Source organism: Cryptotermes secundus, unplaced genomic scaffold, assembly GCF_002891405.2.
Source record: "Cryptotermes secundus unplaced genomic scaffold, Csec_1.0 scaffold1090, whole genome shotgun sequence".
In the NCBI taxonomy this organism is placed as follows: domain Eukaryota; kingdom Metazoa; phylum Arthropoda; class Insecta; order Blattodea; family Kalotermitidae; genus Cryptotermes; species Cryptotermes secundus.
The window spans coordinates 135702-160216 of record NW_019734379.1 but is presented as its reverse complement, the minus strand read 5'-3'; the positions used below and the strand labels follow the sequence as shown (position 1 = coordinate 160216).

Sequence of the window (24515 nt, the reverse complement as noted above, 5' to 3'; positions counted from 1 at the left end):
TTCGATTCTGTTGCGACGCCCATATACGAGTTCGCCCCTCTGTTCCTGTCTCTTTCATGTGCCGGACCACAGAACTCCAACCCTCTCAGTGACGCTGGAGGAGCCATTACTTTATTGAACTCCGTCTGCATGTCCATCATTGCCTTACCTTCTTTTTGTCATGCTTCTAATAGATTCCCGGGTACACTGGAATTCAATTTATTTTTATCACCTCATCATAACCTAACTATACATGACAGCGAAAATGTTTATTCTGTGATATTTGTTCTCGAATGATTTTCTTTATTGTAACTGAATGTGTCCTTGAACGTCATGGCCTTGTTATTAGTTTGTCGAATGTAAATCACTAATTGTATATCTTTTGTAACAGAACAGTCTGATTTCTAATCCATCCTCACGTTATCCTGCCGTCTGCATAAAATGAATACTGATTAAATGATTATATTACTCACCGACTGACTTCAGTGATTCATTTCATTTTGTATTTACTTTTGGCTAATTGGATGACTGACTGAAAATTTAAATACATAACAAAGTATCCCAAAGTTACTGCCTGGAGCGAAGCACGTTCGTCCTTTAAAATAACGTCCAGTACTTCACAATTGCGGATGAGGATTAGTTTGAAATTTTAACGAATATCACTAGTCGCCACTGATCGCGAATTAATTGTACGGTATTCCCGGTATACTGTGTAAATACTGTAACGGATTTGATCAAAGCGTTTCCAGGCAGCAACTCTGTAAACGCGGTACATTAAACAATAGAGAGAATGTTCTCTGTGGATCCGCGCCGAGACCGTTGCTATGCAACGGCTCGGTAAATAAACCTCAACAATAGAGAGACGTTTCTGGGTGGTCCATGCCGCGGCTATATAACGAGATTCCAAGAATAACCAAGGCAGTGAGGAGAAGGCATTGTCTCCTCGACGGAACGACCTTCTGACGTCGAACGAGCAGACCATTCCTGATTTTTGCTTCCTGATGGGGTTTCCTGACCCCGATTGACGTTACAGTGTAACGGACGTTCAGAGAGAACGAGATCTGGAAGCGAACCCGTTTGGAGGCTGGGTCGAATACCTCCACCGTAACCCTTGTAATCATAGGAAGCGACGAAAATGGACGTCTCAAATCTGAGACAGTAAAATATGGTCGCGATTCCCAAAGGACTCGGACCCAAGAAAGACTGCGCTGGCAAGGGCCAGCAGCATATACAAAAGATAGACCCGTCCTCTCGTCATAGAGGATGCCCCACAAAAACAAGACCGTAACTGTCAAACAGTGATAAATATCTGGTCAATAGCCCCAGATGGGGCTCGACACCAAGGTTTACTGGCTGACTGACCGTCAGTCGCAATGTGACTTTGTCTTTGACTTGACCAAGGCAGTGACTGACAGTGAGTTCTGAGTTCTCGGCAGGAGACAGCCACAGAAATTTCGTCGACTTGTGAAGATATAGAGCATGATTTGAAAACTTTATTCACCTGTAATATTTGGAGTGTTTTGAAGCGCTAGCTCATGTGTTTTAATTGCATTGCCAGGAGAGGGCTAGTGCGTGTGCAACGGTGAACTGGAAAGTGTGTAAATCAGCGATAGCGCTGTATTTAAATGTAATTAAGAGAGATTGTAACCAAAGTGCTAAAGAAGCCCAGTCATCCGAACTAGAACCCCTCATTTTCGTCGCAGGTACCACCTGCACGTGACAATACCATCGTATATCCTAGCCATCGTTAACGGTAAGATGTGCGGAGTAGCCATGCATTCTTAACGAATTTCACCAGCCGCCACTGCTCATTAATTTCGCAACGGCGGCGGGGGGGGGGATGGGGGTGACCTATCTAGCCTATGTCTAACCTTCTTTCGTGGACATGACATTCTTAGTGAATTTCACTAGCCAGCACTGTATGGTTCACAGCAATTTCCTTGGTAAGCAGATAGCCCACCCAACTAATGAACACTATTCAGAGTCATGGAACCTGAAATACAGGAAGTGACAATTCCGGAAGCAGGGCTTTATGCCTCAGTTCGGCACAGCCCGCGCCGTGCACTCATTTGCACGCAGCAACCCGTCATTGGAATGTATGACGTGTTGATCGAGTGTGATATCGATATTATCGTAGTGTATCGAATCTGTTTATGTACTGTAACGAATTATCCGAATCACAGAAGAATAATAAACACAGGTCGTTAATCTTGTGATGTGAATGTGGGCACACGTAATATTTCATTTTATTCGATTATAATCGCCACTTCGACACTATCGAGATCTCGCTTTGACTGTAAGCTGTGTAGCCCATTGTTTCAGCTAGCCGCATTGTATCGTGGAATGTTATTTTCTGGATTTGAGGTTCACGCGTCGGCATCTATAAAGAGTTATGTTTTCATGGATATGACGCCGTGTAGCCTGGTACATATATGCCAAAGTTCCGGAGGAGGTGTCAGATCACTGAAGGCAGCAATCTGAACTGTTAATGAAGATCTACAAAATGACACTACCTTCGATGTCACCCTACTAACATGACCTCATTCCAGTTACTTCAAACCTGTTTCCTATGCATTGGTACCTACCTACAAGACTACACGGTGTCATAACCAAGAAGACCACAATCTGAACCCAAGAACGACCCATCTCTTTGTATGATTTGGGATTTTCACAGCGGTGGGATATAACGCCGTGTAGTCCGTTGAAAGTCAACCGACGTTTCGGAGGAACATATCGCCTCCATATTCAGGGTCGAAGAATGAGCCGAACATGATACCAGCGTGAAAGCAGGTGATCTCTTATTCAAAACAGTGTCGTTTTCTAAACTAGAGTCAACCGATCGATGTAAATTCGACTTGGCGTCACATGACCCTTGCAATCGGCATGGTAAGTAATCTCGTTCGTCGAGTCTCACCAATGCTAAACACAGTTTCACCATTACCGGCTTCTCATTCCGGAGATCCAAGGTCAGTCCCAAGGTAGTCCATACGAGATGTGTGGTGGATCAAGTGACACTTCGGCAGGTTTGTCTCCGAGCAATCCAGGTCTCTCTGTCAGTTGCCTGTCCACCTATGTTCCATGTTCATCTATCGTCAGGAGTTGGTACAATGGGTTCATGTGAAGCTCCACTAGCGAGGGACTGTCTCACCCCCCTCACCCTTGCAACTATTGTAACCAATTACTCCTTCAATTTAGCTTCCCCATTTCTTTGTGAAGCGAGGTCTTGTGCAACGCTCCCTCGTTCACAGCGTTTGTTCAATGGCATTGTAGCACAACTAATTTGCTTCAATTATCTCACCCTGACGCATAAGAAAGAAACAGCCGACACTAAGGGATGATTTGTCAGCGGACCAATGGGAAATGCACTTCACCCCTACCCTGATATTGTGCTCCTCCAATGGGAAATGCCGGAATAATGTGGATTGTGTATAAATACAAAAGGGCGGGAAGGAGGGCGCGGTTATGTTACATGCTTGTGCGCTTTGAGCTGACGATTTTGTTTAGATGGGAACTCAGCTCCCTTCTGCTTACTATAGTGCGTGGAAACCAAAGCCTGCTCTACAAATCTCTGGTTTTGCAAGGTTCTTCATATGAGTCTTACTCACTAACGGACTGACAGGCTGACTGACAAAGTATCTTCATGGTGAGGAAAGCAGTCTTCTGGGATGTGGCGCCGTGTAGATATTTAAGCGTTATTTTCACGAACTGGTTAAATTCGGTCTGTTAGCACCTGCTCACGCTGGTTCGCTTGCGGATTTCTTCTTTTTCTTCTACCCTGAAGATGGAGCCAATACGTTCCTCCGAAACGTCGATTATCACAATATCTACTCGGCGCCACATCCCATAAGACTGCTTTCTTCATAAACACCGTCGTGAAAACCTCAAATCTTATAGCAAGTGTTACGTAACTTCGAACAAGGCCAAGAGTAACCTTGAATGCGCAGAAGAAAAATTTCAGACAAGGGGGTGGGTTCGAGGGTGTGAGAAGTGACAGGAGGCCAGTTGTCGGCCAGTCGGTAAAAGTTGAAGAACGAGTGTTAAGAAACTCCTCCCACCACAAGCTATGCGCGGGATTTGATTAGGAATGTTGGGCCTTGTTCGAAGTTACGTGACACTGTCTGTACATATCTTCATGGTGCTTGGAATTCCATTATAAGTTAACAGATTTTCAGCCGGTGAAGAAAATTCTTGTTGAATTTCAGGTTCTCATAGGCGTGATTATGAAGAGTACATCTTTTGGGTTGTAACGTCTTGTAGTTCGGGGAAAGCTGTCTGCTTCTGCTAGTTTCTTGCTTAGCTTACGGCCCAACCTTGAACATAGGGGCTAAATTGTCTTCGAAACGCCGGACTTTCTCCGAACTACAAGGCCTTCAAGAAACTTTTTGCCTTTTGGGTACCATAATGTCCTTTACCGTTTTCGCTGTACCATTAATTGGGTATCTAAGTAACAGGGTGACTCTTACAGAATAATGTGTCGGTTCCACTGCACACTTCTATGCCCCATTTCCAACCCCGGAGAAAGAGGAGGTTGTATGGGCCCCACTGCCTGTCCGGACGCGTAGTGGCAAAGAGAAATACTCGTACTATCTCTGTCTCTGCTGGCAGTCGAATCATAGTCTTCGGTATCCACGGATATTTGCGCCAATTGTGTTCGTTCACCCCAGATGTTAGTGGTCGAACATAATTGCCGCATTATCATAAGAGGACCCTTTTCAAACTGGGACTGACAGATAACCCAACCTGTGAAAGGTGCCTACAAGAAGACGAATCAGCCACACATATCCTGTGTGATTGTGAGGCCATGGCTTACTTAAGATTTCGTCACCTGTGTCAGTTCTTCATGGAACCAAGGGAATTTTATGACACCCCATAAATAAAGTCCTACATTGATTCGAATTTTAGGATTAATAAACGGGTAATCCAAAGGGGAAGCACAATAGATCATTGAAGGTCGCAGTGCAAGGGCCGGATTTTATGGCCCACCCCTTACACACATACACATACATACATCCTAAGAGGACGGAGCCTGACCTCCACAAACCATTGTGCCCATCTTGAGAGCTGTTAAATCAAAGGGCGAAGTGGCCGTAAAAGTTTTTAACAAAGGACGTCTGTATTACATTAGTCGATTAGTAAGTATCCTTAACTCTTTAAAACGCTGTGGTTACCATATATCCCATCTGTTTTAACATTAAAGAACTCTGCATTGTGCCCACATAGTTTGTTTTTTTTATGATTCTTACAATACAGAGTGACTGTTTCGCTAAACAGCATGAATCAGTTTTTTTTATGATGAAAGTGTTTCCTGTGATGTGTGAACGGAATTGTTATATATTATTTATGTTGAATTTGTACCTCACAAGCGATTAATAATTGACACTAATCGCTTTATGACCTCGAAAACCTATATTTATCGATTACTGGTCGAAAAGTCCATTCGAGTTCAACAAGGAATAATGTCTTTCTTTCCCCTAGCCTGTTTGTATCTTTATCTCCTTCTGTCCTTTATGTCTTAGAAAAGTGAATTAAGTTGCATGTTTATCCGTCAGATGGCACAGTTTCTAAAATAAAGTTGCCACCTTTGTGAGTACTTGAAACCTACACGTTTCCGTGGAAACGGCATGAGAACAACTCACATGATCGACCATAAGCCATATATATACTATAAATACGCATACGAATTCTTCTGCAGGCGCATTATGGAGCCTGGTCCTGGCGATCCAGTTTCATCGCCTGAAACACCCCACCCACGTCACAACAGTTGAGATTCCTGAACTGGTGAGTGATAATACATGTTTAACTGGTTTCAGTTTTATACATTCGTCTGTTAAGTTATGTGCGTTTCGAAATAGTGGTTGAACGTAACACCAATTATGCAATATAAAAATGAGTTCGCATTACACGGCCCTATTCCTTATCGCGTTGAAACTTAGATCTCCTTTTTATATCAGTCTGTATAGATACGGCTTTTCTTGTACTCAATATCGCCGTGTTTAGCCACGTCCTCTGGAATCTGACACGTCGCTTCACGTGTCTCTTCACTATCTTTGCTCCAGTTGACAGATCGTCATCGAACTTGGTACGAAAATCGTACGATTAGAGACGTAGATACTTGGTGCGTTCTGTAGAACCAAAAGATTCATTGCCGTATCCACAAGACCATGCCATTTACACCTACCCGAAACTAGTTGGATCAGATGTTGTGTGACGCTGTGTAACTTGATCTAAACAGATGTCATACCCTGGCGATGGAAGCAGCGTGCTCCTGCAGACTACACGGCGTCACATGCTCGAAGACGACAGACTTCATAGCAACAAGAGAACCTCATATTCAGTGCGCATGCTCTCACCATATTTGATTAAGATATATCTTCTGTCTATGCCTACGTGGCCTCGTCACAAAACTGTGTATGCATTTCTTAATCTCTCCATGCAAGCTACATGCCCTGCCCATCTCATCCTCCTTGATAGCCTCAGCCTTATCATACTTATACTTACCTGTTCAAGAGCGAGATTTATGGAGGTTCTCGTTATGTAAATCCCTCTCAAATGCTCTTTTATTTTGTGGATGAACCGATAATGTGATAACAGATCTGCATGGTGTGGCAGGAGCGCTTTAGAGTTGCATTGTGGAGCTGCTCGGTTCGAATCTCGGCTGGGACATCGGATATGCCCGATTATTACCGTGGTTTTCCGTAGTCATCCCAGTCAACTTCATGGATCGAGTTTGCCATGATCGCTTCCTTCCAAATTCTCTCTAATTCATCATGTATGGGTCATCGTACCAATCTATGCTGTGTAGTCTGAGTTAGTGACAACATCGTTAAATAAACAAAAAATAATATTCACAAAAATTAAGCCATATTTAACTGGTAACTCAATCAGTAGATACAGTGTCAGAATCAACAAGAATTAAATATCCGTCAAATATCACGCTGGTATCTTACACGACTTATTCGAACCTGATGATGGAGGCGATATGTTTCTCCGAAACGTCAGTTGACTTTCACCGGACTACACGGCGATATATCCCAGAAGATAGTACTCTTCATAACCACCGATGCGGGAACCTCAAATCCTGCGAAGTAAAAACAGATTTATTAAACGGGCCCGAGAAGTCTGAGGAAGTTTATAGAAGCGTGTGTAAACATTTTAGTGTACGTGGACACGAGTCTCCTCTCTCGCAACAAATTGAAGACAGAATGGACGAAGATATCCAGATTCCTCCTCCTTAGTTTATAAGGTGTAAGCTTCAATGCTAATTTATAGATAAAGCCCGCCTGACAAAGTTAAATATTATGGCATAAGGAAGATGGATTTGCCGCTGCGTTAGAGACATTCGGCTCTCGTGACTTGGCTTCTGGCTACCGAAACGTCCTGGTTCCGTTCAGGTCCAAGATATTTATCTTCTTGTGATGTGTGTGAAGCCTAACTAATGCCGTTGCCGAACTTAAGGATACGGAACCCGGCTTGTTTCCTTGTCATTATATTTTCACTGTTGCAGTTTTATGTATGGCTTCGGCTTTCGGGAATGCACTGAGTTGAATGTTCCCGAACGCTTCGGCAAGCATTGAAGTTGCAAGCTTTATTAATCTCATGACCGCTCCATATTGGCCTGCGTTTACATGTAGTCCAATCACGACTTCACTTCCATCTTACCTCCCAATGCGAAATGTATAAATGTCTTTCAAAAGCTGTTAGCCCTGAACATGGCAGCTGTAATGTTTGCCGAAACATTGGGATACTTTCAACATTGTACGCGGCCTACTGCCGAAAGCCGAAGTCATACATACACCAATTTTATCTTCGATATTGCAGTGTATTTTGTTTCGAATTTTACATTTATTTGACTACGATTTAAGTAGCTCAGGCTTATACCGTCAAGTGATAATTAGTGGAGAGTGAATTGCAAAGAATTTGAGACACTGTCCTCGAATTTGCGTGGAGGGACGTACGGAAACCACCAGAAACCTCAGTCAGGATTTCTGGTCTCGGATCTAAGATTTGAACTCAGGGCTTCGTGAATACAAAGGAAGGTTGGTACCCACTGGACCCCGAAGTTCGGTAATAACAGGGCTTGGGGTAAGGATGAGTGGTGGACTGTTCTTAACACGGCAATGAACCTTCGGGTTTCATAAGAGGCAAGGAAATTATTTACTAGGTGAGCGACTATTAATTTCTCAAGGACTCTGCTTAGAGGAGTCATTTAATTAGTTATGTATTTAAAGTTGTCGTTCAAAAAAAATTAACAAAATTCCTCCTTTTTTGTGGTAGATCAGTTACATCTCTTGTCATGTAAGGAAATCATGTCGACATTCGTTCGGTCGCGTTTCGCGGCCGTTGAAATACGGCATCGGGTTAACCTTCGGGTTTCATAACCAACTCAGCCAGTGCTGCATGTAACTACATTGTTACCGGCATGTTGATATAGCGTTCCAAATTGCGAAGTTATACCTGACCTGTGCTTAATTAAGCACCACTTCCTGAAGACATGTTGGTGCACGGAGGTGTAGCTCCACGAATTCATAAACTCTGCACTAGATGGGGGTCGGCGGTCATCTACATATCCCTGCCGCTTTAACGTCCCCCATCCGGAAAAACCTGGTTCCCACTGGATAGGATGCTGGATGGACCCCAGAGCCCGTATGAACCTTGTGCCCAAGCCTGGAATAGAACCACGATCCCTCGGTCTCCCAGCCCGTAGACTGCATTATAAAGCGTTCAGTCATGAAGTGCGACACGCTGAAATATATAAACAGGAGCCTGACATTTGCGCTTTCTATCGAGTTTAAAATACAACTATACCCTGAAGATGGAAAAATTATGTTCTTTCGAAACGTCTGTTATCGACGTACCAGACTACACAACGTCATACTTCAGAAGGTATTAATCTCAGTGATCCCCGTCATAGAACCTAAAGTCTCGTGATTTTACTCTGTTTATTTCTGTACAAGTATTTAGTCCCTACCCTTTGTTTCGGCCTTGTTTTAATTGTCACGAGCAGCTCACCGGATTATGTTAGGGCACAGTGGTGAGTTCCAGGGCGTAGCGGTGTGATTCTCAGCCATCTGCATATTGCGTCGGGCCGCAGGGAAAGCAGAGGCTTCTGTTTTTGCAATCAGTGCGTTTTCACATTTACATTACTCATTAGCGAAGGTTCTTAAAGAGCTTAAGTACTGTAACATTTTGTGACTGTAATTACAGAACACGGTACAGTGCTGTTAGCGCACGTGTTCAGCACAACGACACTGCTTACAGTGGAAGACATGTTTAGTACACCTAACTAAAATTTGGAGCCGATCACAGTGGCCGCGCGGTCTAACGCATGAACTGTCTTCACCCGCTCATACACTGGGATCGTGGGTTCGAATCCCAGTCGAGGCACAGATGTCTATGTGCTTGTATTCTGTATTGTCCTGTGTGCAGGTAGCGGCCTTGCGACGGGCTGATCCCCGTCCAGTGAGTCCTACCGTCTGTGTAAAACATCAGGAAACTGAAGAAGAGGCCAAGGCCCGACAAGGGGCTGTAGAGTCATAGATAGATAGGTAAACAGACACACAGACAGACAGACAGATAGATAGATAGAAACTAAAATTTGGGTTTTGGGTTGTCACGGTGGTGCATGTGAAAAGTTGGGTTGTAAAGGCGTGTAGTCCAGAGACACAGGCCAACGTTTCGGAGGAACATATAGCCTTCATTTTCGGTGTCCAGGAATAAGACACGCAAGAAATTAGCAGAAGCAGGAGTCGACCCTCAAGACGGGGCCGATATGTTCCTCCGAACTGCAGAACCTTACAACGCAAAGAGCTCGCTGTTTAACTCAGTTCTGTATGACTGGATGAATTATATTGCTGGAGAGTTCCCATCCCGCCCAGACAAGCGTCAAGTGCCACTGGTTGAGGAACATCCATCCAGATTCTGGAAACCCTGGAAGTTTATGTTCGCAATAAGTCTGGACCATCTCTGGTCTCTAGACAGTGTAGCACCTCAGTTTCCAACCCCCATTGGTGGGGGATGTTTGAATGCAGAAGTGAGTTAAGTGGCAGAGCGCCCTGCGGCAGGCGGTTAGACAGACGGGCAGAGCGGGGCAGGTCGTTCCAACTTTCTCAGATTCACTCTGTATCAGCAGTAGGTAACAGGCCGCGCTCTGTGCCGGCAGTTGTCTTGACTTGCCGCGTCCATACAAATCAGGTGGTGATAACTGCAAAATAAATGTCGCTCGCTGGTTGTCGTTGTCGTGGTCATGGCATGGCGTGTCGCGCACTTGTGTGCTTGTGTCGGATGGCGATTTGTTCTTGTACAGTCGTGATTCGTAATTAGAAACGTGTGTGTTCATTAACTTGATGGTGTTTAAGAAAGTTCTGTGAATCTCCTTTGCGTTCTCCGACTCAAAGACAACAGCATGAAAACATTCTAACTTACTTAAACTATCAGGTTTTCCAAGTGATCATTAAATTTGTGACGGGGAAACGCTTCTGCTTTCATGTTACTGAGCACTTCCATTGATTGGTGAGGAACCAAGTGTGAGCGTATTAATGAGTAGATCCTCAACGGGGCCGTCAGATCATCCTACTTAGAAGTGCACGGGACAGCGCAAGCGATTGACAGCGACTGTCGCAGAAAATGGCAGAACATTTGACTGTAGTTACGGGATTCCTGTGTTTTCATCTAAACTTTAAGTGTTATTTTCCATATAATTTGCCAGTGTTTGACGGGGTTAAATATCTTCCAAGCCGCTTCAAGCGTTTCGGTTGTGCACAGTGAAATCATGGAAGGATAATTTGTTGTTCAGGAGTTTCATTTTCTTTTACTGAAATTATGAAACGAGTTATTAATATTGCAGGTCTCCTGTGTTAGGACATTTTTAATGAGATCGTAGAAAAGACTTAAACAGTTAAAATGCAGGAAACATGAAGACTTGAAAATGAATGCTTAATTAAGTAACTTCAGAGAAAAGACATTTAGAGAAACGTTTATGGGCTAACACAGTATAACCCCTATTGCAATACCGAAAAAGATGCGAACAATTTATAGAAATATTTTCATGTTTTTTTTGCAGTCTTCATACGGCAGTAAATTCGAAGTTCTAAGGAACATATTCTATTTATAATTTAATTAAATACGTCAGTGTAAATTGTTTGTCAAATGTTTCGTGTGAGAAAGGAAGGAACGTCAAGATTCAATGCTTCTAGTTCATTAATGCAAGTGCGATACGGTTGTGATATTGGTGAGACAGCATGTGTGGTGATTGTTCTCGCGAGGTGATATGATGATATGATGATGTGACAAACATTATGCTCCAGTCTCGTTGCTGTTGCTCTGGCCGACGGCTCCGAGTCTTCTGTCTTCTGGTTGTCATCTCTCTTCTGCAAAACAGCGGGAACTTCAGGTCAATATTGCATTTTCTGTTTTGTGTAGCCTGATGTATGCCCGTTAATGAGAAGTAACCGCTTTATATAACGGAATAGCCGTCGATAAAACCGAGCTCTTCACCAGAATTGTTTCCCTAATATAAAACATACAGAAATATTAAAATTGCTTATATATTATAATGATCTTATGACTATATTGTCACGATTTGGGGGGGGGGGTTATGCGTGACTTATACGACGGGTTCTGGATTTGATGATTGGATTTATTGGCATCTTATACACACCACTCGGAACTACAATTATAGCTCTATTGCTAATCTACACACTATATAGTTCAACGTTACGCACGCATTAAGGTTCTCAGTCTATACTAGTCGTATCCTGGCAACGGATTTATATCAGTCTCGCTGTCACTTCAGATCACTTAAGGAGTCTTATTTTCAGCGCCTAATTCCTTTCTTGCCATTATTCTGCAGCTGACAATTCCGAGGACTCGACTCAATTCAATTCCTCTGCTCCCAAGCTCCTATCCTGGCAGGCCAGCGTCTCGAAGCTCGACTAAGTCTTCTCCGCTGAACTCTTCTTTGTAACCACTTTGCACGGACCAGGCAAAAAACACAGCTTCTCTGTTGTTGAGAAGACATGTTTACTGCGCCGTTGCATAACAACGGAAATTATTCGATTGTTGCTTACGTATTCGTTGCCGAAGGGATTATGTTTACCGAGCAGTTGCCTAGCAGTTGACATCTCTGATTTCACTATTCCGGCTTTCGGGCGTCATGTCACAATATATCCCCAGTGGCAAGTTCTGTGTTATTTTCCGTTGACGTCTCTTTGTACATTAAACGACTGCCAAGCAGAGAAATCGGTGTCTTAGTACATTTTGCGCTGGTAGTAGTCACACAGGAGCGAGACTAGAAGCCGATATGCTGTGAAACTTGGACGAAAGTCGACGGTATAAGCATGTAAGAAGACTTTAGTGGGGACCACAACGCTGCAAAAGGTAAGGACTGAACCCAGACAGTGGTCTGTCTATCGGCAGAGTATAGATACACACTACCGAAGCAACAGTGAAGTACAGACGTACTGAAATGAGAAGTCAATACACAGCGCAACTCAACTGTTTTGTGACGACGTTGAACATTGAGGTGCTGTGAATAACAATAAAATTCGCACGCGCCGTGTTTCTGCCCGAGCGATTGTGGTCGTTACTGCTTGTGAAGGTTCGATAAAAATGCGAAGATCTGTAAGGACGGCCGATTTCATGATCCTGGAACAAATATTTCGATGCTGTCGCTCAGTTCTTACTGCACCAGGAAGTCGTAATTTCACGATGAGTCTGTCTCGGGCAAACGCTCCCATGGATGCTGACGCGAATATTTCCATGCAGTTGAGTAGGCCCATCCAAAGTTGCTGTATTTAGGACGAACAGTCAGATGTGTTTCACTGAAAATTTAATACGGATAATACCGCGTTATTTTACGAAATATGTTATTTGTAGACCTACCCCCTGTCCACGTCGAGACCAAGATACTTTTCCTGCATAGGGATGGATACTTTGTCTATGTCCACAGAAGTGAGTGTCCTGCTCTTTCAACTAACCTCCTGATTGATGTTCCAAGTTTATCAGTGTTAAACGTGTGGCGCCTTACCTACGTTTCCAGGGCAGAAGCAATGTGTGGTAATGGCTGGAACTGAAAATGACATGGAAAGAGTATTGAAAACTCGTCCTAATTATGTTCATGGATAATATTCCTTTATTAAGCGTATAGTCACTCACTTTGTCAACAAATTCTGAGCTTTATATGGAACCTGCGGATTCATTAGTCTTCCCAAGAATCTGCCATATTATCATAGTGTGTTCTTTTAAGCTTCAATTTTACTATCGTCCTTTCGTTTCTAGTGTCCCAGTGAGAATATTTGGAAGCATTCAAGGTATAACGGTAAAAACACCTGGATAAGAATAAATGAAAGATTTATTCATATAGAAAAGCAAATTCTGGATGATTCGATGAGAGACATGAACTCGCTAATGTTACAGTGGGGCAATAATTCGAGTACGGTGTATAATATGATTAAGTTCTAATAGTTCGTGACGATGGTATATTAACAGAATTATTGAGGTTTTGGACATTATTCATCTTCCTGTTTCTATTTAAAACAGCGTTTCGGAGACTGGATTCTATCTCCGTCTTCAGGTATAAACCTACTCGGCTTGGCGCAATCGACTTCCAGAGATAGGGACTAGCTCTATCGATTTGGCCTAACTGAGTAGGTTCCACCTGAAGACGGAGACAGAATCCAGTCTTCGAAACGTTGTGTTTTAAATAAATAACAGGACGATGACTAACATCCAGAAACACAGTAACTGAGGAAGTTAGGAGTTTAAAGGGGATTAAGAGAAACAAGAAACACGGGCTTTGCCCTGAGTGTAGCAAAGAGGGAGGCTGAGACCGCATATGGAGGTGCCAAGTTGGTTGAAATAGGTAGTATAAGGTAACATGATGCAAGAATGAAAAGCAGTGACTGGAAAATATGAATACATACGACTAAAAATGTAAATTGTCCCTGTACTCAATTAATTAAGCACGATGCCATGAAGACATATGGGAGAGTGAAGATACAGCTCCACCATCCTTGACATCGGCACTGAATGGAGGTGACTGGTCAGCTTCACGCCTCCGGTCGCTTTACTCACGGAGAAATTGCACCGGTACCCATTCGATAGGAGGATGGGTGAGCCCCAGAGCCGGTCTGGACACTGGAAAAGAGAATAATGTTGCAACGCCGGGAATCGAACCCGATATATATGACTAATATAGAGATAGACGGGGAGGGTGGTGAGAAAGCGCGGTAGTAAGGCAGGAATACGTTTAGGTGACCATTACCCCGTAGGAGCAGTAATGAGTTATATGAAATTAAAACTTTGATGTGTAAGAAATGAGTTCTGTATTAAAGGAATATCAATGTAATGTAGGAACTTACGAAGTGGAACTCATACTCAGCCACGTCAAGGTGGGAACTGTAACGTGCCTTAGAAATCTTCGGATTTTGCTTCCTGCTGTAAATTCTATTCAGGACCATCGACACAACTATCTAGAATTAACATGTTTTAGTTTAACACGTAATAAAGCATTCGGAATTCTTCTGCCTCATGCATTTTGTGTTCTGCAATGTGGACTACACCTTTCCGAATCTTGTGTTTAAAGCATCGACCTGTACTGAAATTTGAACGGTATTGAAAGCAGTTTTCATAACAGTCATTTGAGACACAGCGAGGCATCTGGCCTGAGCCTTTGCACAGGATGTGTAGGGTAGTCTACTGCACGATTGGAGGATGGTGTCAGAGGATCTGATTATGTGGATGGGATGCGACTCGTTCGTGATGGGGTCTAAACACGTTGATTAACCTTCGGGTTTCTTAAATGGAGCAGAATTTCGAGGCCACCTGCGCAAATATCAGCTTCTCAAGGACGCTATCCGTGAAGTTAGTTAGTGCCCATTTACAGTTCATTATCGCCGAACGGATAGCGCAGCGTTGTAGCTCTGGGCTTGGATTAGGGAGGTCCTCACTATTCTGACTGAAGCTCTCCTCTGCCCCTCCAAGAAAATGCCAGAATATTACCCCCAGTAGGTCATCACCCCTTCCTTCCAATTCATTATTCGACGCTATATTGTCTGGCTACTAACAACCCAGAGAAAGAATCGGTACCAGTTACCACCTAATCATACTATAGTATACAGTTGAACCAGCGTCATTAAATAATGCATGAATCAATCACTGAGTTAAGTTTATGCTAGAAATACAGTAAACCCTCGCTAATCCGGATTGATTTGGGGGGAGGTTCATCCGAATTAAAAGATAACCTGGATTAGTGAAGCAAAAGGTAGCGCTAAAAGACAAAAAGAAGTAGAACACAAAAATTGTAAAATTTAATGATATAAGTAATGCTGATGAAAATAAATAAAAAGAAATATCACTTTATTTAAAAACTATAGAAAGATATTTCATTTATTCGTATATAGAAAACTCAGAATTTTTACATGTTTTTGAACGTAATAATGCAGGTTTCAAGAAACTGTCAAGTTTTGTCTGAACAGGCAAGTGATTCGTCTGCCTTACTAAATGTCATGTTTCTTTTAAAATATACGTACGTACTCAGCTATGAACAACGTTCTTCATATTTCGATCTGAATTAACTGTAACCGGATTAGCGAGGGTTTACTGTATGTTCGAGTTAAGGTAAATCTTCTTCAATAGTGCACCTGTGCTGTCTGAACACGGTGGGTCAATTGGTTTAGCTTTAAAACCAATTGCATGTCGTAAGTTAGAGATTTCCGGGAGACTAAGACAGAAGTTCAGATTTCGTATTAGCACTTGGCTTTATGTTTTCGTCCACAGTGATAAATGACAGCAAGCAGGTTTCGTTGCCAGGAGACGCACTCATCAAATGTTCGGTGCCCGCGCTCACCTAACTCTAGGAATCGTCACAAGACAATTACAGTTAAGCATTCCATTTATCCTGTCTGATATCTGCATAGCCAGTAAGTCTGTCTGCCTGACGCGATCCTGAGGCACTGAAATACAAGTTGGACTAGGTTGTACAGAAATTTTATTTTTATTAAACCCTGAAGAAAGGAACAAGAAGTGTTTCATAATGTTGAATGCCACATTACTAGAACCATGTCGAAAAGAATGGAGTTAAGTGACGGGTTGTTGGGGCTTTTAAAGCACAGCGGAAAATGTGCCACTTGTTTCAGAATTCAAAATCTCTGCATTTTGCCTGTGCCTTGTTCTATGTCGTCTTCTTAGTTCTTAATAGTTCTACCTCAGATTTTCATAATCTTTCAGGTTATAAATGCTTTTAATTCCTTAGGGCTTGAAGGCTGTATGTCCATGCTTAAATTGAGTAAAATCACATGTATATTAGAAAAATAGTTCCCTCTTGTATATCTTATTGTCACGTTTTCCTGGTTAGCGTGACGGATAATAATGGTTTCTGGATTAGTTGAATAGATTTATTGGGCCACTCACCACTCGTAACTACAAATAATTATAATACTCTAAAGATTACTGTAACTATAACACAAAATGAATTCTTCAGCACCTTCTTACTAGACGTTGCTTGGTAACGAATCTTCAAGTATTGAACTGCCTTACGAAAGACTTTCTGGCTGGTTAGAACGACGTCTGTCTCACGAATGAATGAATAAGTGAAAAGTCTCCACGGCTCCCTCGTATAGGTTAGCCCGTATCCATGGAAATTCCTCCAAGCGTGCTCGTTGCCGCGAATCGTGTTTTAACAGTCCGTTGTCTAGCGATGGATTATTTCGTCACACTATGTTGAACTCTTCATGTTTCCAACATCATACCTTTATTTTCTCTGTTCCAAAATATTTCAAGATAAAATCATTGAGGAATAAAGCAACAGAATGTGTTTCACGTGGTTCTCACAATAAACCGCAGTTACTTCTCTAATCACCATCGAACCGGCTGATCTTTACAACAGAAGCAGCGTTTTCTGTGGGGTGAGAACAGAATTTATAAATGTGTAAAGAAATCAACTTCATGCTTCAAAGGACTAAACCGTGCTGTTCGGAAATTGCATTCCAAGCTTGTACTAACTGTGACGCTCGAAATTTTCCGCGGCGGTGAATACTTTGACTGTGCGCTACTAGATCATGACACAGCTGATAATAAGCAAATATTAAATTCGCTCGTGTTGTCAGCCTTACCCGCCGGCCGGCCGCCCTTTACACCCAGGAAGATTCCTGGTACTCATTTCTGTTAAGAGGCTTCGTCGACCCAATAGCCATAGTCCGGATGGAAGTATTGGGTCAATTGAAAAATCCAGTGACCTAATCGGGAATCGAACTCGCATCCTTCTTGCTTGTAGCATAGCGCCTCAACCAAGTACTCTACCGCATGCCCCCAGTTAATTGATACTTATTCAAATTGGCGAAAGAACTGTAGGCACTTACAGACTTAATAAGAAGTCACTTACTGCTTGTTGTCATTGTACATACCAAAAGAAAATTCAAGGTGTCTAAGTTGTTTAATTTGTTGTTCTTTAACAACGCTTTCGGTATCGAGACTATATAATATCGCATGATAGGATTACTGATTAATTTGAAAGGAAGCGATCGTGCCTAAAATGTCCCGGAATTTGCCTCGAGGGACTGAGGAAAACCAAAAACAAAAAGACCTCAGTCTGTGACCCGGCTGTAAATCTGAAGCGTTACCTCTGAACGAACCTGTTCGGTAAAAATTATGTAATATATGCATCGAAGTCGTATTGTAATAGAGCACTGCATTAAGGGAACGAAAGAAATCTGATTTCAACACTATCTGGACTGAGTCAAGACATTCTTTTGTCTGTTCTTAATTGCGAACTTTCACTGAAACAATTGAAGCATTTGTTTCCTTGGAGATCTATCGATTATGATCGAGAATAAAAGATTTCGACAGCGCGATCAGTTGTATTTTAGATAATTATATGTTTATATGCCGATCACAGTGGCCGCACGGTCTAAGGCATGAGCCTTCTTCGCCCGCTCGAACACTGGGATCGTGCGTTCGAATCCCACTCGAGGCATCGATGTATGTGTGCATTTATTCTGTATTTATGTTGTTCTGTGTGTAGGTAGCGACCTTGCGACGGGCTGATCTCCCATCCAAGGAGTCCTGCCGACTATGTATAGTTTAAGAAACTGAAAAAGCAGCCAAGGTCCACAAGGGTTGTAGGGCCATAGATAGATAGAGAAGCGTATTAATTAGGGCGGGAGGAAGCTTCCTTTAATTGCAATCGGGAATTCGATACTTCGGAAATCTTCAACTATGTTTGTGTGGTCGTTGATTGTTGAATGCACAAGTTCGGAAGGCACCCTCGCGATTGTCTCCAAGTGTATAAGACTTATGGAGAAGAATACTGAACAAAAAATGTTTGTTTTTCTTTCCACGACGCCTTGTTCAGAATGTTTTCCGCTCCAATAAATATATTGCGAGTTAAACTCGATATACCCTCGGAAGCGCATACAGGTCTTCATGTAAAACTCAAGTAGTTTTTGTCTGATTTTAATCGAAATTAAAATGCGTCTACAACTCGTATTTGCACCATTCATTACCAGATTTCATGAAAATTTGGCTGTCTTTTGTCAAGTTGTTTCACGCATGCTGAATACAAGCCGATTAAATTTGTTAGAGAAATGATCCCTATTCATTATGAGAATCATACGAAATACATAAACGCATTTTGTAGGCAAAATTAAAAGATTTTGAATGTTAAAACAAGTGGTACGTATAATAATCACTGTCCTCTCCCCCCCCCGGCAATACAGCCCCAGTGGGCCTAGGCCTACCTCCATGAACTCCGTTCACTTCGGTTTTTCTAGATCTTACACATACGGTAGGACTCCTTGGGCGAGTGATTAGCTCGTCGCAAGGCCTCTACCTGTACACAAACACAGAAAAACGCACACAAACATCCATGCCCTGAGTGGGATTCGAACCCACGATCGCGGCTTCCGAGCGAGCGAAGACAGTGCATGCCTTAGACCGCTCGGCTACCGTGACCAGTTCCCACTGTCCTTTAACCCTTTTAACCCTTTTAAAATCCTGGTGGTTACTATATGTACCACTACTTCATCACACTAAAACTCTGAATCCTGCCCACAGAGTGTATTTGTGTGTTTCGTATGACCGTCAGAATAAACAGCATTTACCGGTTGGTCTGTGTAACGAGAGGTAACATGTTTCCTGCGAGGTCCGAACTGAATTTTTGTATATTATTTAGAAATATTCGGTCTTTAAATGGTTATAGGGCTATTGTAATATGCCGATCTTGAGGACTTCTGAAAGATAGACCTTACAAGAGTTGTCATTCTGACTTAAATACTTAGAAAGCCAGTCTTATTGACATGAGGTCTGGCCTTGTCTTTATAGCAGCATCCAGCTGGACTATGAAAATGTACAGTAGAGCGTTATCACAGATGACTGGCCCTAAAAATGTCGTAATTTTATTTCCTTGCTCCGTCTCCTCTGTGTAGTTAGTGTTCAATTAGTGCCGGATTTAATGTCGAGTAGGGAAGGCGTGGCGTTGCATTAATTTTGTTCTTGGCTGAATGTACTAGATATTTATTCTCCTGAAGAAGAAAATAGGCGAAATAACAAGGAACAGAACCAAAAAGCAATAAATTCGAAATAAAGCAAGCAACAAAGTCTGACGCAGAATGTACTCCTTTACTGCAGAAGACTAATGAAGATCCCAATAAAAAGACATGGGAGCTCTCTTTCCAAATTCATCGTAAAACAATAGAACGTTCTAAAATTTGAACTTCTCCATAAATGAAGTCGGAATAGCTCAGTCGCTATAGCAAGCGGGCTTCGAGTTTGACGACCGAAGAATCGGGAGTTCGATCTCAGGCAGGGATGAGACTTTGCCTTCCCAATAGCGTCGAGACGTGCTCTACCGCACACCTGGCCCCCTACACAGCGGGTGGCGGGGCGTGACACATGCTGCGAGGTTGAGATTGCATGGAGCTATACCTTCACTCCCCCATAGTTCTTCATGACGTGGTGCTTAATTAAACACAGGGACAATTTTACTGTCACATTCAATGTCTTTGTAAGTGTTCTTGGTTTTCCGTCAACACTGTGAACCTGTATTATAGAAGTGCTCGGTTTGAATCTCGGCCAAGACACCGGTGATTTCCTCAGTCCCTCCCGGGAAGAATTCTGGGATAGTAACTAGCGCTTCCTTCTTAATCCTTCCCAGTTCATTACTTGTCTTCAAGGCCACCATTCTGTGCTGTATAAAGAGATACTAGAAACATCGTAAAATAGACTACAAAAGAATATTCGGCCATATTCTCCGGCCGGCCCTCCTCGAGTACTCAGTAAAGGCTGGCCAGCACAAAAAGAAGAGGAGGACTATATAATTATTTGGATGTGATTGCCCGAGGCTTGTCACGCAATGCACGCATATGTTGACATGGTATTATCATCTGCGGATAGGATGACCGACTTGCACTCCTGAACTGCCTAATCACTTCAGTACAGCGACGTCCATGCCATCTGATCGCGGTCTTGTGTTCGCGCTGCGTGTACTGAGAACTCCTAAGGCCGCAGAGACGCTTCATTTAGACGAATGGTAAGGTAAAACATAGAGCTGACTGTATAACAGGCCGTGAAGGCCCATAGGGTTGTGAGACGTTGAGGCTCCCACATTATCTAGACAATCTGCTCACAGATGGCGGTAAGGTTGTCAGCCTTACGCGCCGGCCGCACTTTATCCCCCAGGAAGATTCTTGGTACTCATCTCTGTTAGACGCTGAGTCGACGCCAGGGCCATTGTGCGGCTGGGAGGATTAGGTCAATTGAAAATTCCAGTGACTTCATCGGGAATCGAATCCCAAACCTTCCAGCTTGTAGCATAGTGCCTCAACCATCTACGCTACCGCGTGCACCCATACGAATGATACGTTTATATTACTGTTTCCCGTATGCGATGCTGGTTAGTTTGATAAATGGGTACCGACGTTTCGGAACTGCTGCCTATACACAGGCAATGAAGATGGAGGCAGTGGCGACTAGCGACAAGACTATATGGTACTATCCCAGTGTAGACATATGCTTTTATTTAGCTATGTATTTAAGTAGAGTGTTGATATACAGTACATAGGACTGCGCTCCTTGACACCGGACTGATGCAGTATGTCGCAGTTGTGTATACATTTTCAAGTTATGCAGTATCTCATTTTAATTGGCTTAATTTGCTGGATGTACTTTACGCATTTCCCGAAAAGTGCTAATTTTTTTGATGTTACGCCGTGCAGTCTGGCTCATCGATGTTCTTAAGGAAGCTACTGCTTCCATCTTCAGGATCGAAGAGTAAGCTAAGCAGATAACCAAGAAGACATAGGTAAAAGAATCTTCCTCAGTTCCTCCAGGCAAATTCTGGGACAGGACCTCGATCGGACCACAAGGAATTTCCTTCCGACACCTTCTAATTCATCATCGCTCTATCCCCGCACCCCTCGACGCTATATAGTCTACATACTGAGAGCGTCATGAAGTAGCCCCTGTCCCCACTCCTCAACCGCTTGCAGTACGTGCCGCAAAATGACGCATACCCCACGAATCACACGCCCCGACAGTCTTTGTTATGGGAGTGCGCATTGACAGGAAGCGCCGAAGTCTGGGCCTGTCGTTGAAGCATATTTTGCATTTCTGTAATAGGAGAAGCAGAACGGGGGACATTTGCGTTCCGGTGATTACTTCTGTGCCACTGTGTCAACATTCGTTCTCGTGCGCAGAGACCGGCTCTTATGAAGCGGGCATCGAAACGTCGTGACGTCATCGAATTGGCAGGTCTAGCAGTAACGTTTTAGAATTGTATTCGGGAGGTGCTCAGTTTGAATCTCGGGCGAAACACCGCTATGGTGAGTGATTTTCGCAGTTCTCCTCAGTCCCTTCAGGCAAATTCCAGGATGGTACCTCGAGAAGGCAACGACCGCTTCCATCCAAATCCTCTTCAGTTTAGCATTCGTTTATCATCCTACCATTCGACGCCATATAACGTACTAACTCCATGGAGCTGAACCCTTCTTCAGAAGCCGCCAGTTGTGCAGCTACTCAAGGACGTACCAGCATATTAAGGAACTCGAGGGTTGATTACCGTGTTCATAACAGCCCTCCATTGGTCCCTATCCTGAACCAAACCAACCCAGTCCATCCCACCCAATCCTGTCTCTCTAAAATCCGTTTTAATATTATCCATCCACCTACGTCTTGGTCTTCGTAGTGGTCTTTTTTCTTATAGCTTTCCCACTAAATCCTGTATGCATTCTTCTTCGCCCCCATTCGTGTTACATGCCCTGCCCATCTTATATATTTTTACTTGACCATTCTACTAGTAAGTACACTTTGCGAATAGTACAAGTTATGAAGCTCCTCATTATGAAGTTTTCTCCAATCTCCTGTCCCCTCATCCCCCTTCGGTTGAAATATTGTCAGCACCCCTTTCTCAAATATCTGCTGTACAGGCTGTCCCAGAAGGAAAGGTCAGTATTCTGGGAGGTCACAGTATCGGTCATTCTAAGCAAAAATGTGTATATATACTCGTACCTGTGCCCTATTCCGAACGGTTTCCGGGATAGAGCTATTTCACTGTAAAGACGAGCAGCACGCCATGTCCTCACACGAGTTGCAAAGTGCTGACGGTGGAATTTTCGAAAATGTATTATAGTGGGCAAATTGTACCAGTTTTGTCACTTGAACAGTAAATACCGCATAGCAACGGCTGTCCTCGTTATTTGCTTAGAGGTCTTTCCCTAGCAACGGGTCTGCATTCCACAATATTTAGTGAAACAGCCAGTCTTTCTCCCTTAAATAATTGAACTCTGCGAATTCTGCGGACGAAATGTGGCATTTAGCGTTAATGCAAGCGGTACGTATAGTTACAACTGCCCTATATATTTGTAAAATGTGTGAATCACAGAGTTTGCGCTTTGGGTTTCTGACGCCGATTGGCTGGTAGAGTGATGGAGTACAAGACGTAAAATAAGTTTATATTGGCTGAGGGATATTTATTGCCTCTTAGCTCTGAACGAATGTCCTTTCGTTATTGCCATTTGTGGTTTCGGCAAACGGTTTTACCATAGAGCTCGATACTAGTTAAGCGGGTCCTTGTTTCCTTATTAAGGCGTTGCATTGCGCCGAGACTTGAGACAGCCTGACGGTCTCTCAATGCCAGACATTACGTGCCAAGCCTCCAACACGGCTACGGTCGTTTTGCCGTTAACCATTTTGAGGCATGATTTCGGTTTAACTGCTGCTGGCCTTCGCCAGCACACTGATTGTTGGTTCCGGGTCCCGCGGAACCCATGACCATGACATTAGTGTAAGTAATATATATAAGTTCAGTTCATACCTCACAGGAAACACATTCCGCCTACATCAAAAAACGAGTTTAGGTAAATAATCAGTGTTTATTGTGAGTCGCATACGAAGCACACAGTTTTAACGTTAAAGCACGTGGTACGTATACTGACCACTCCGCTCTGAAAAGTTAAAGGAAAAGCTTGTCTCAGGCGCGCAATTTTCCTAGGAATTTTACAGATGGCGACGTTGAAGATATGAACATTTCGGAAGAACACTGCTACAACATGACGCAAATTTGACCACGAGCTTATTTATGCACGTCGCCACGAAACCTTGGGGGAGAGCGGAGGTATTACTCCACATACTCTTACCTCGGCGCTAGGCGAGCTAGGAAAAGAGCCTCCCGGTACCCCATGGGATAGGAGATTGAATGGGTCCCAAAGATGGACTGGACGCTGTGGAAAGGAGAAAAATCTTTTACCCTTACTGAGAATCGAACCCCATACTTCGGTCGTCCATCCCGTAGCCTGGTCACTTACTGCCTGGTTAACTAAGCTATTTTATATTGTTTAATTATTCTGAGATGCTCGCGCCGTGTGCAGATACAGAGAGAATTTTGTCGTAAAGATGGAGGCAGCGGGTTTCTACGAAACTGTGGTTCTTATCGACTGAACTACAGAGCGTCGCATCTGAGAAAATCGTGATCGCAATCCCCCGTACCTTGTATCCTGTCTAGACTGTTCACGACGTACGTTACTTGAATTCATGTGGTCATGCGCTGAAAAGTGTATCAACAGCTGCAAGTCCGTACGGCGTTGGAACTGACCGCAGGCGACACATTCCAAAAAGAACAAGTCGTGTGTGTGTGTGTGTCTTACATTGGCGTGCACGAAGTTTCAAAAGTCGAACCCACTGCAGCCTTACAGGCTTGCCGTTATGACAACACACGCGTATAAACGTAGGCTTCTGTGTCATGTGAAGGTAGAATTTGTTCCTCTGCGCAGCTAATTAATTAAGCAATACAACAGTGGCGTATGGGAGATAGTAGGTATAGCTCCGCGTATTCTTAACCTCAGCAGTAGATGTAGGTGATGTTCAGCTTGACGCCCCGACCACTTTACCTCCACTGGACAGGAAATTGCTAGGCCCGAGAGCCGATATGGAAGCCGTGGAGAAGAATCTCTTACCCCTGCTGGGAATCGAGTCCCGATTCTTCGGTCAAGCCCATTGGCTAGTCACTATACCGACTGAGCTATCCAGTCTCCCTATCAGTCTTTTGTCTG

The 24515-nt window shown here is 43.4% G+C and overlaps 1 protein-coding gene across 1 annotated transcript in view; it reads left to right on the top strand.

Annotated features, from left to right (window-relative positions):
• The first annotated feature begins 10125 nt into the window (after positions 1-10125).
• Positions 10126-24515, top strand: part of LOC111868950 (protein Wnt-7b) — a 117026-nt gene continuing 102636 nt past the window's right edge. Inside the window, exon 1 of the mRNA XM_023860077.2 lies at positions 10126-11368. Coding sequence (XP_023715845.1) covers positions 11274-11368 — 95 coding nt within the window. The 5' untranslated portion in view covers positions 10126-11273. The remainder of the gene's footprint in view (positions 11369-24515) is intronic.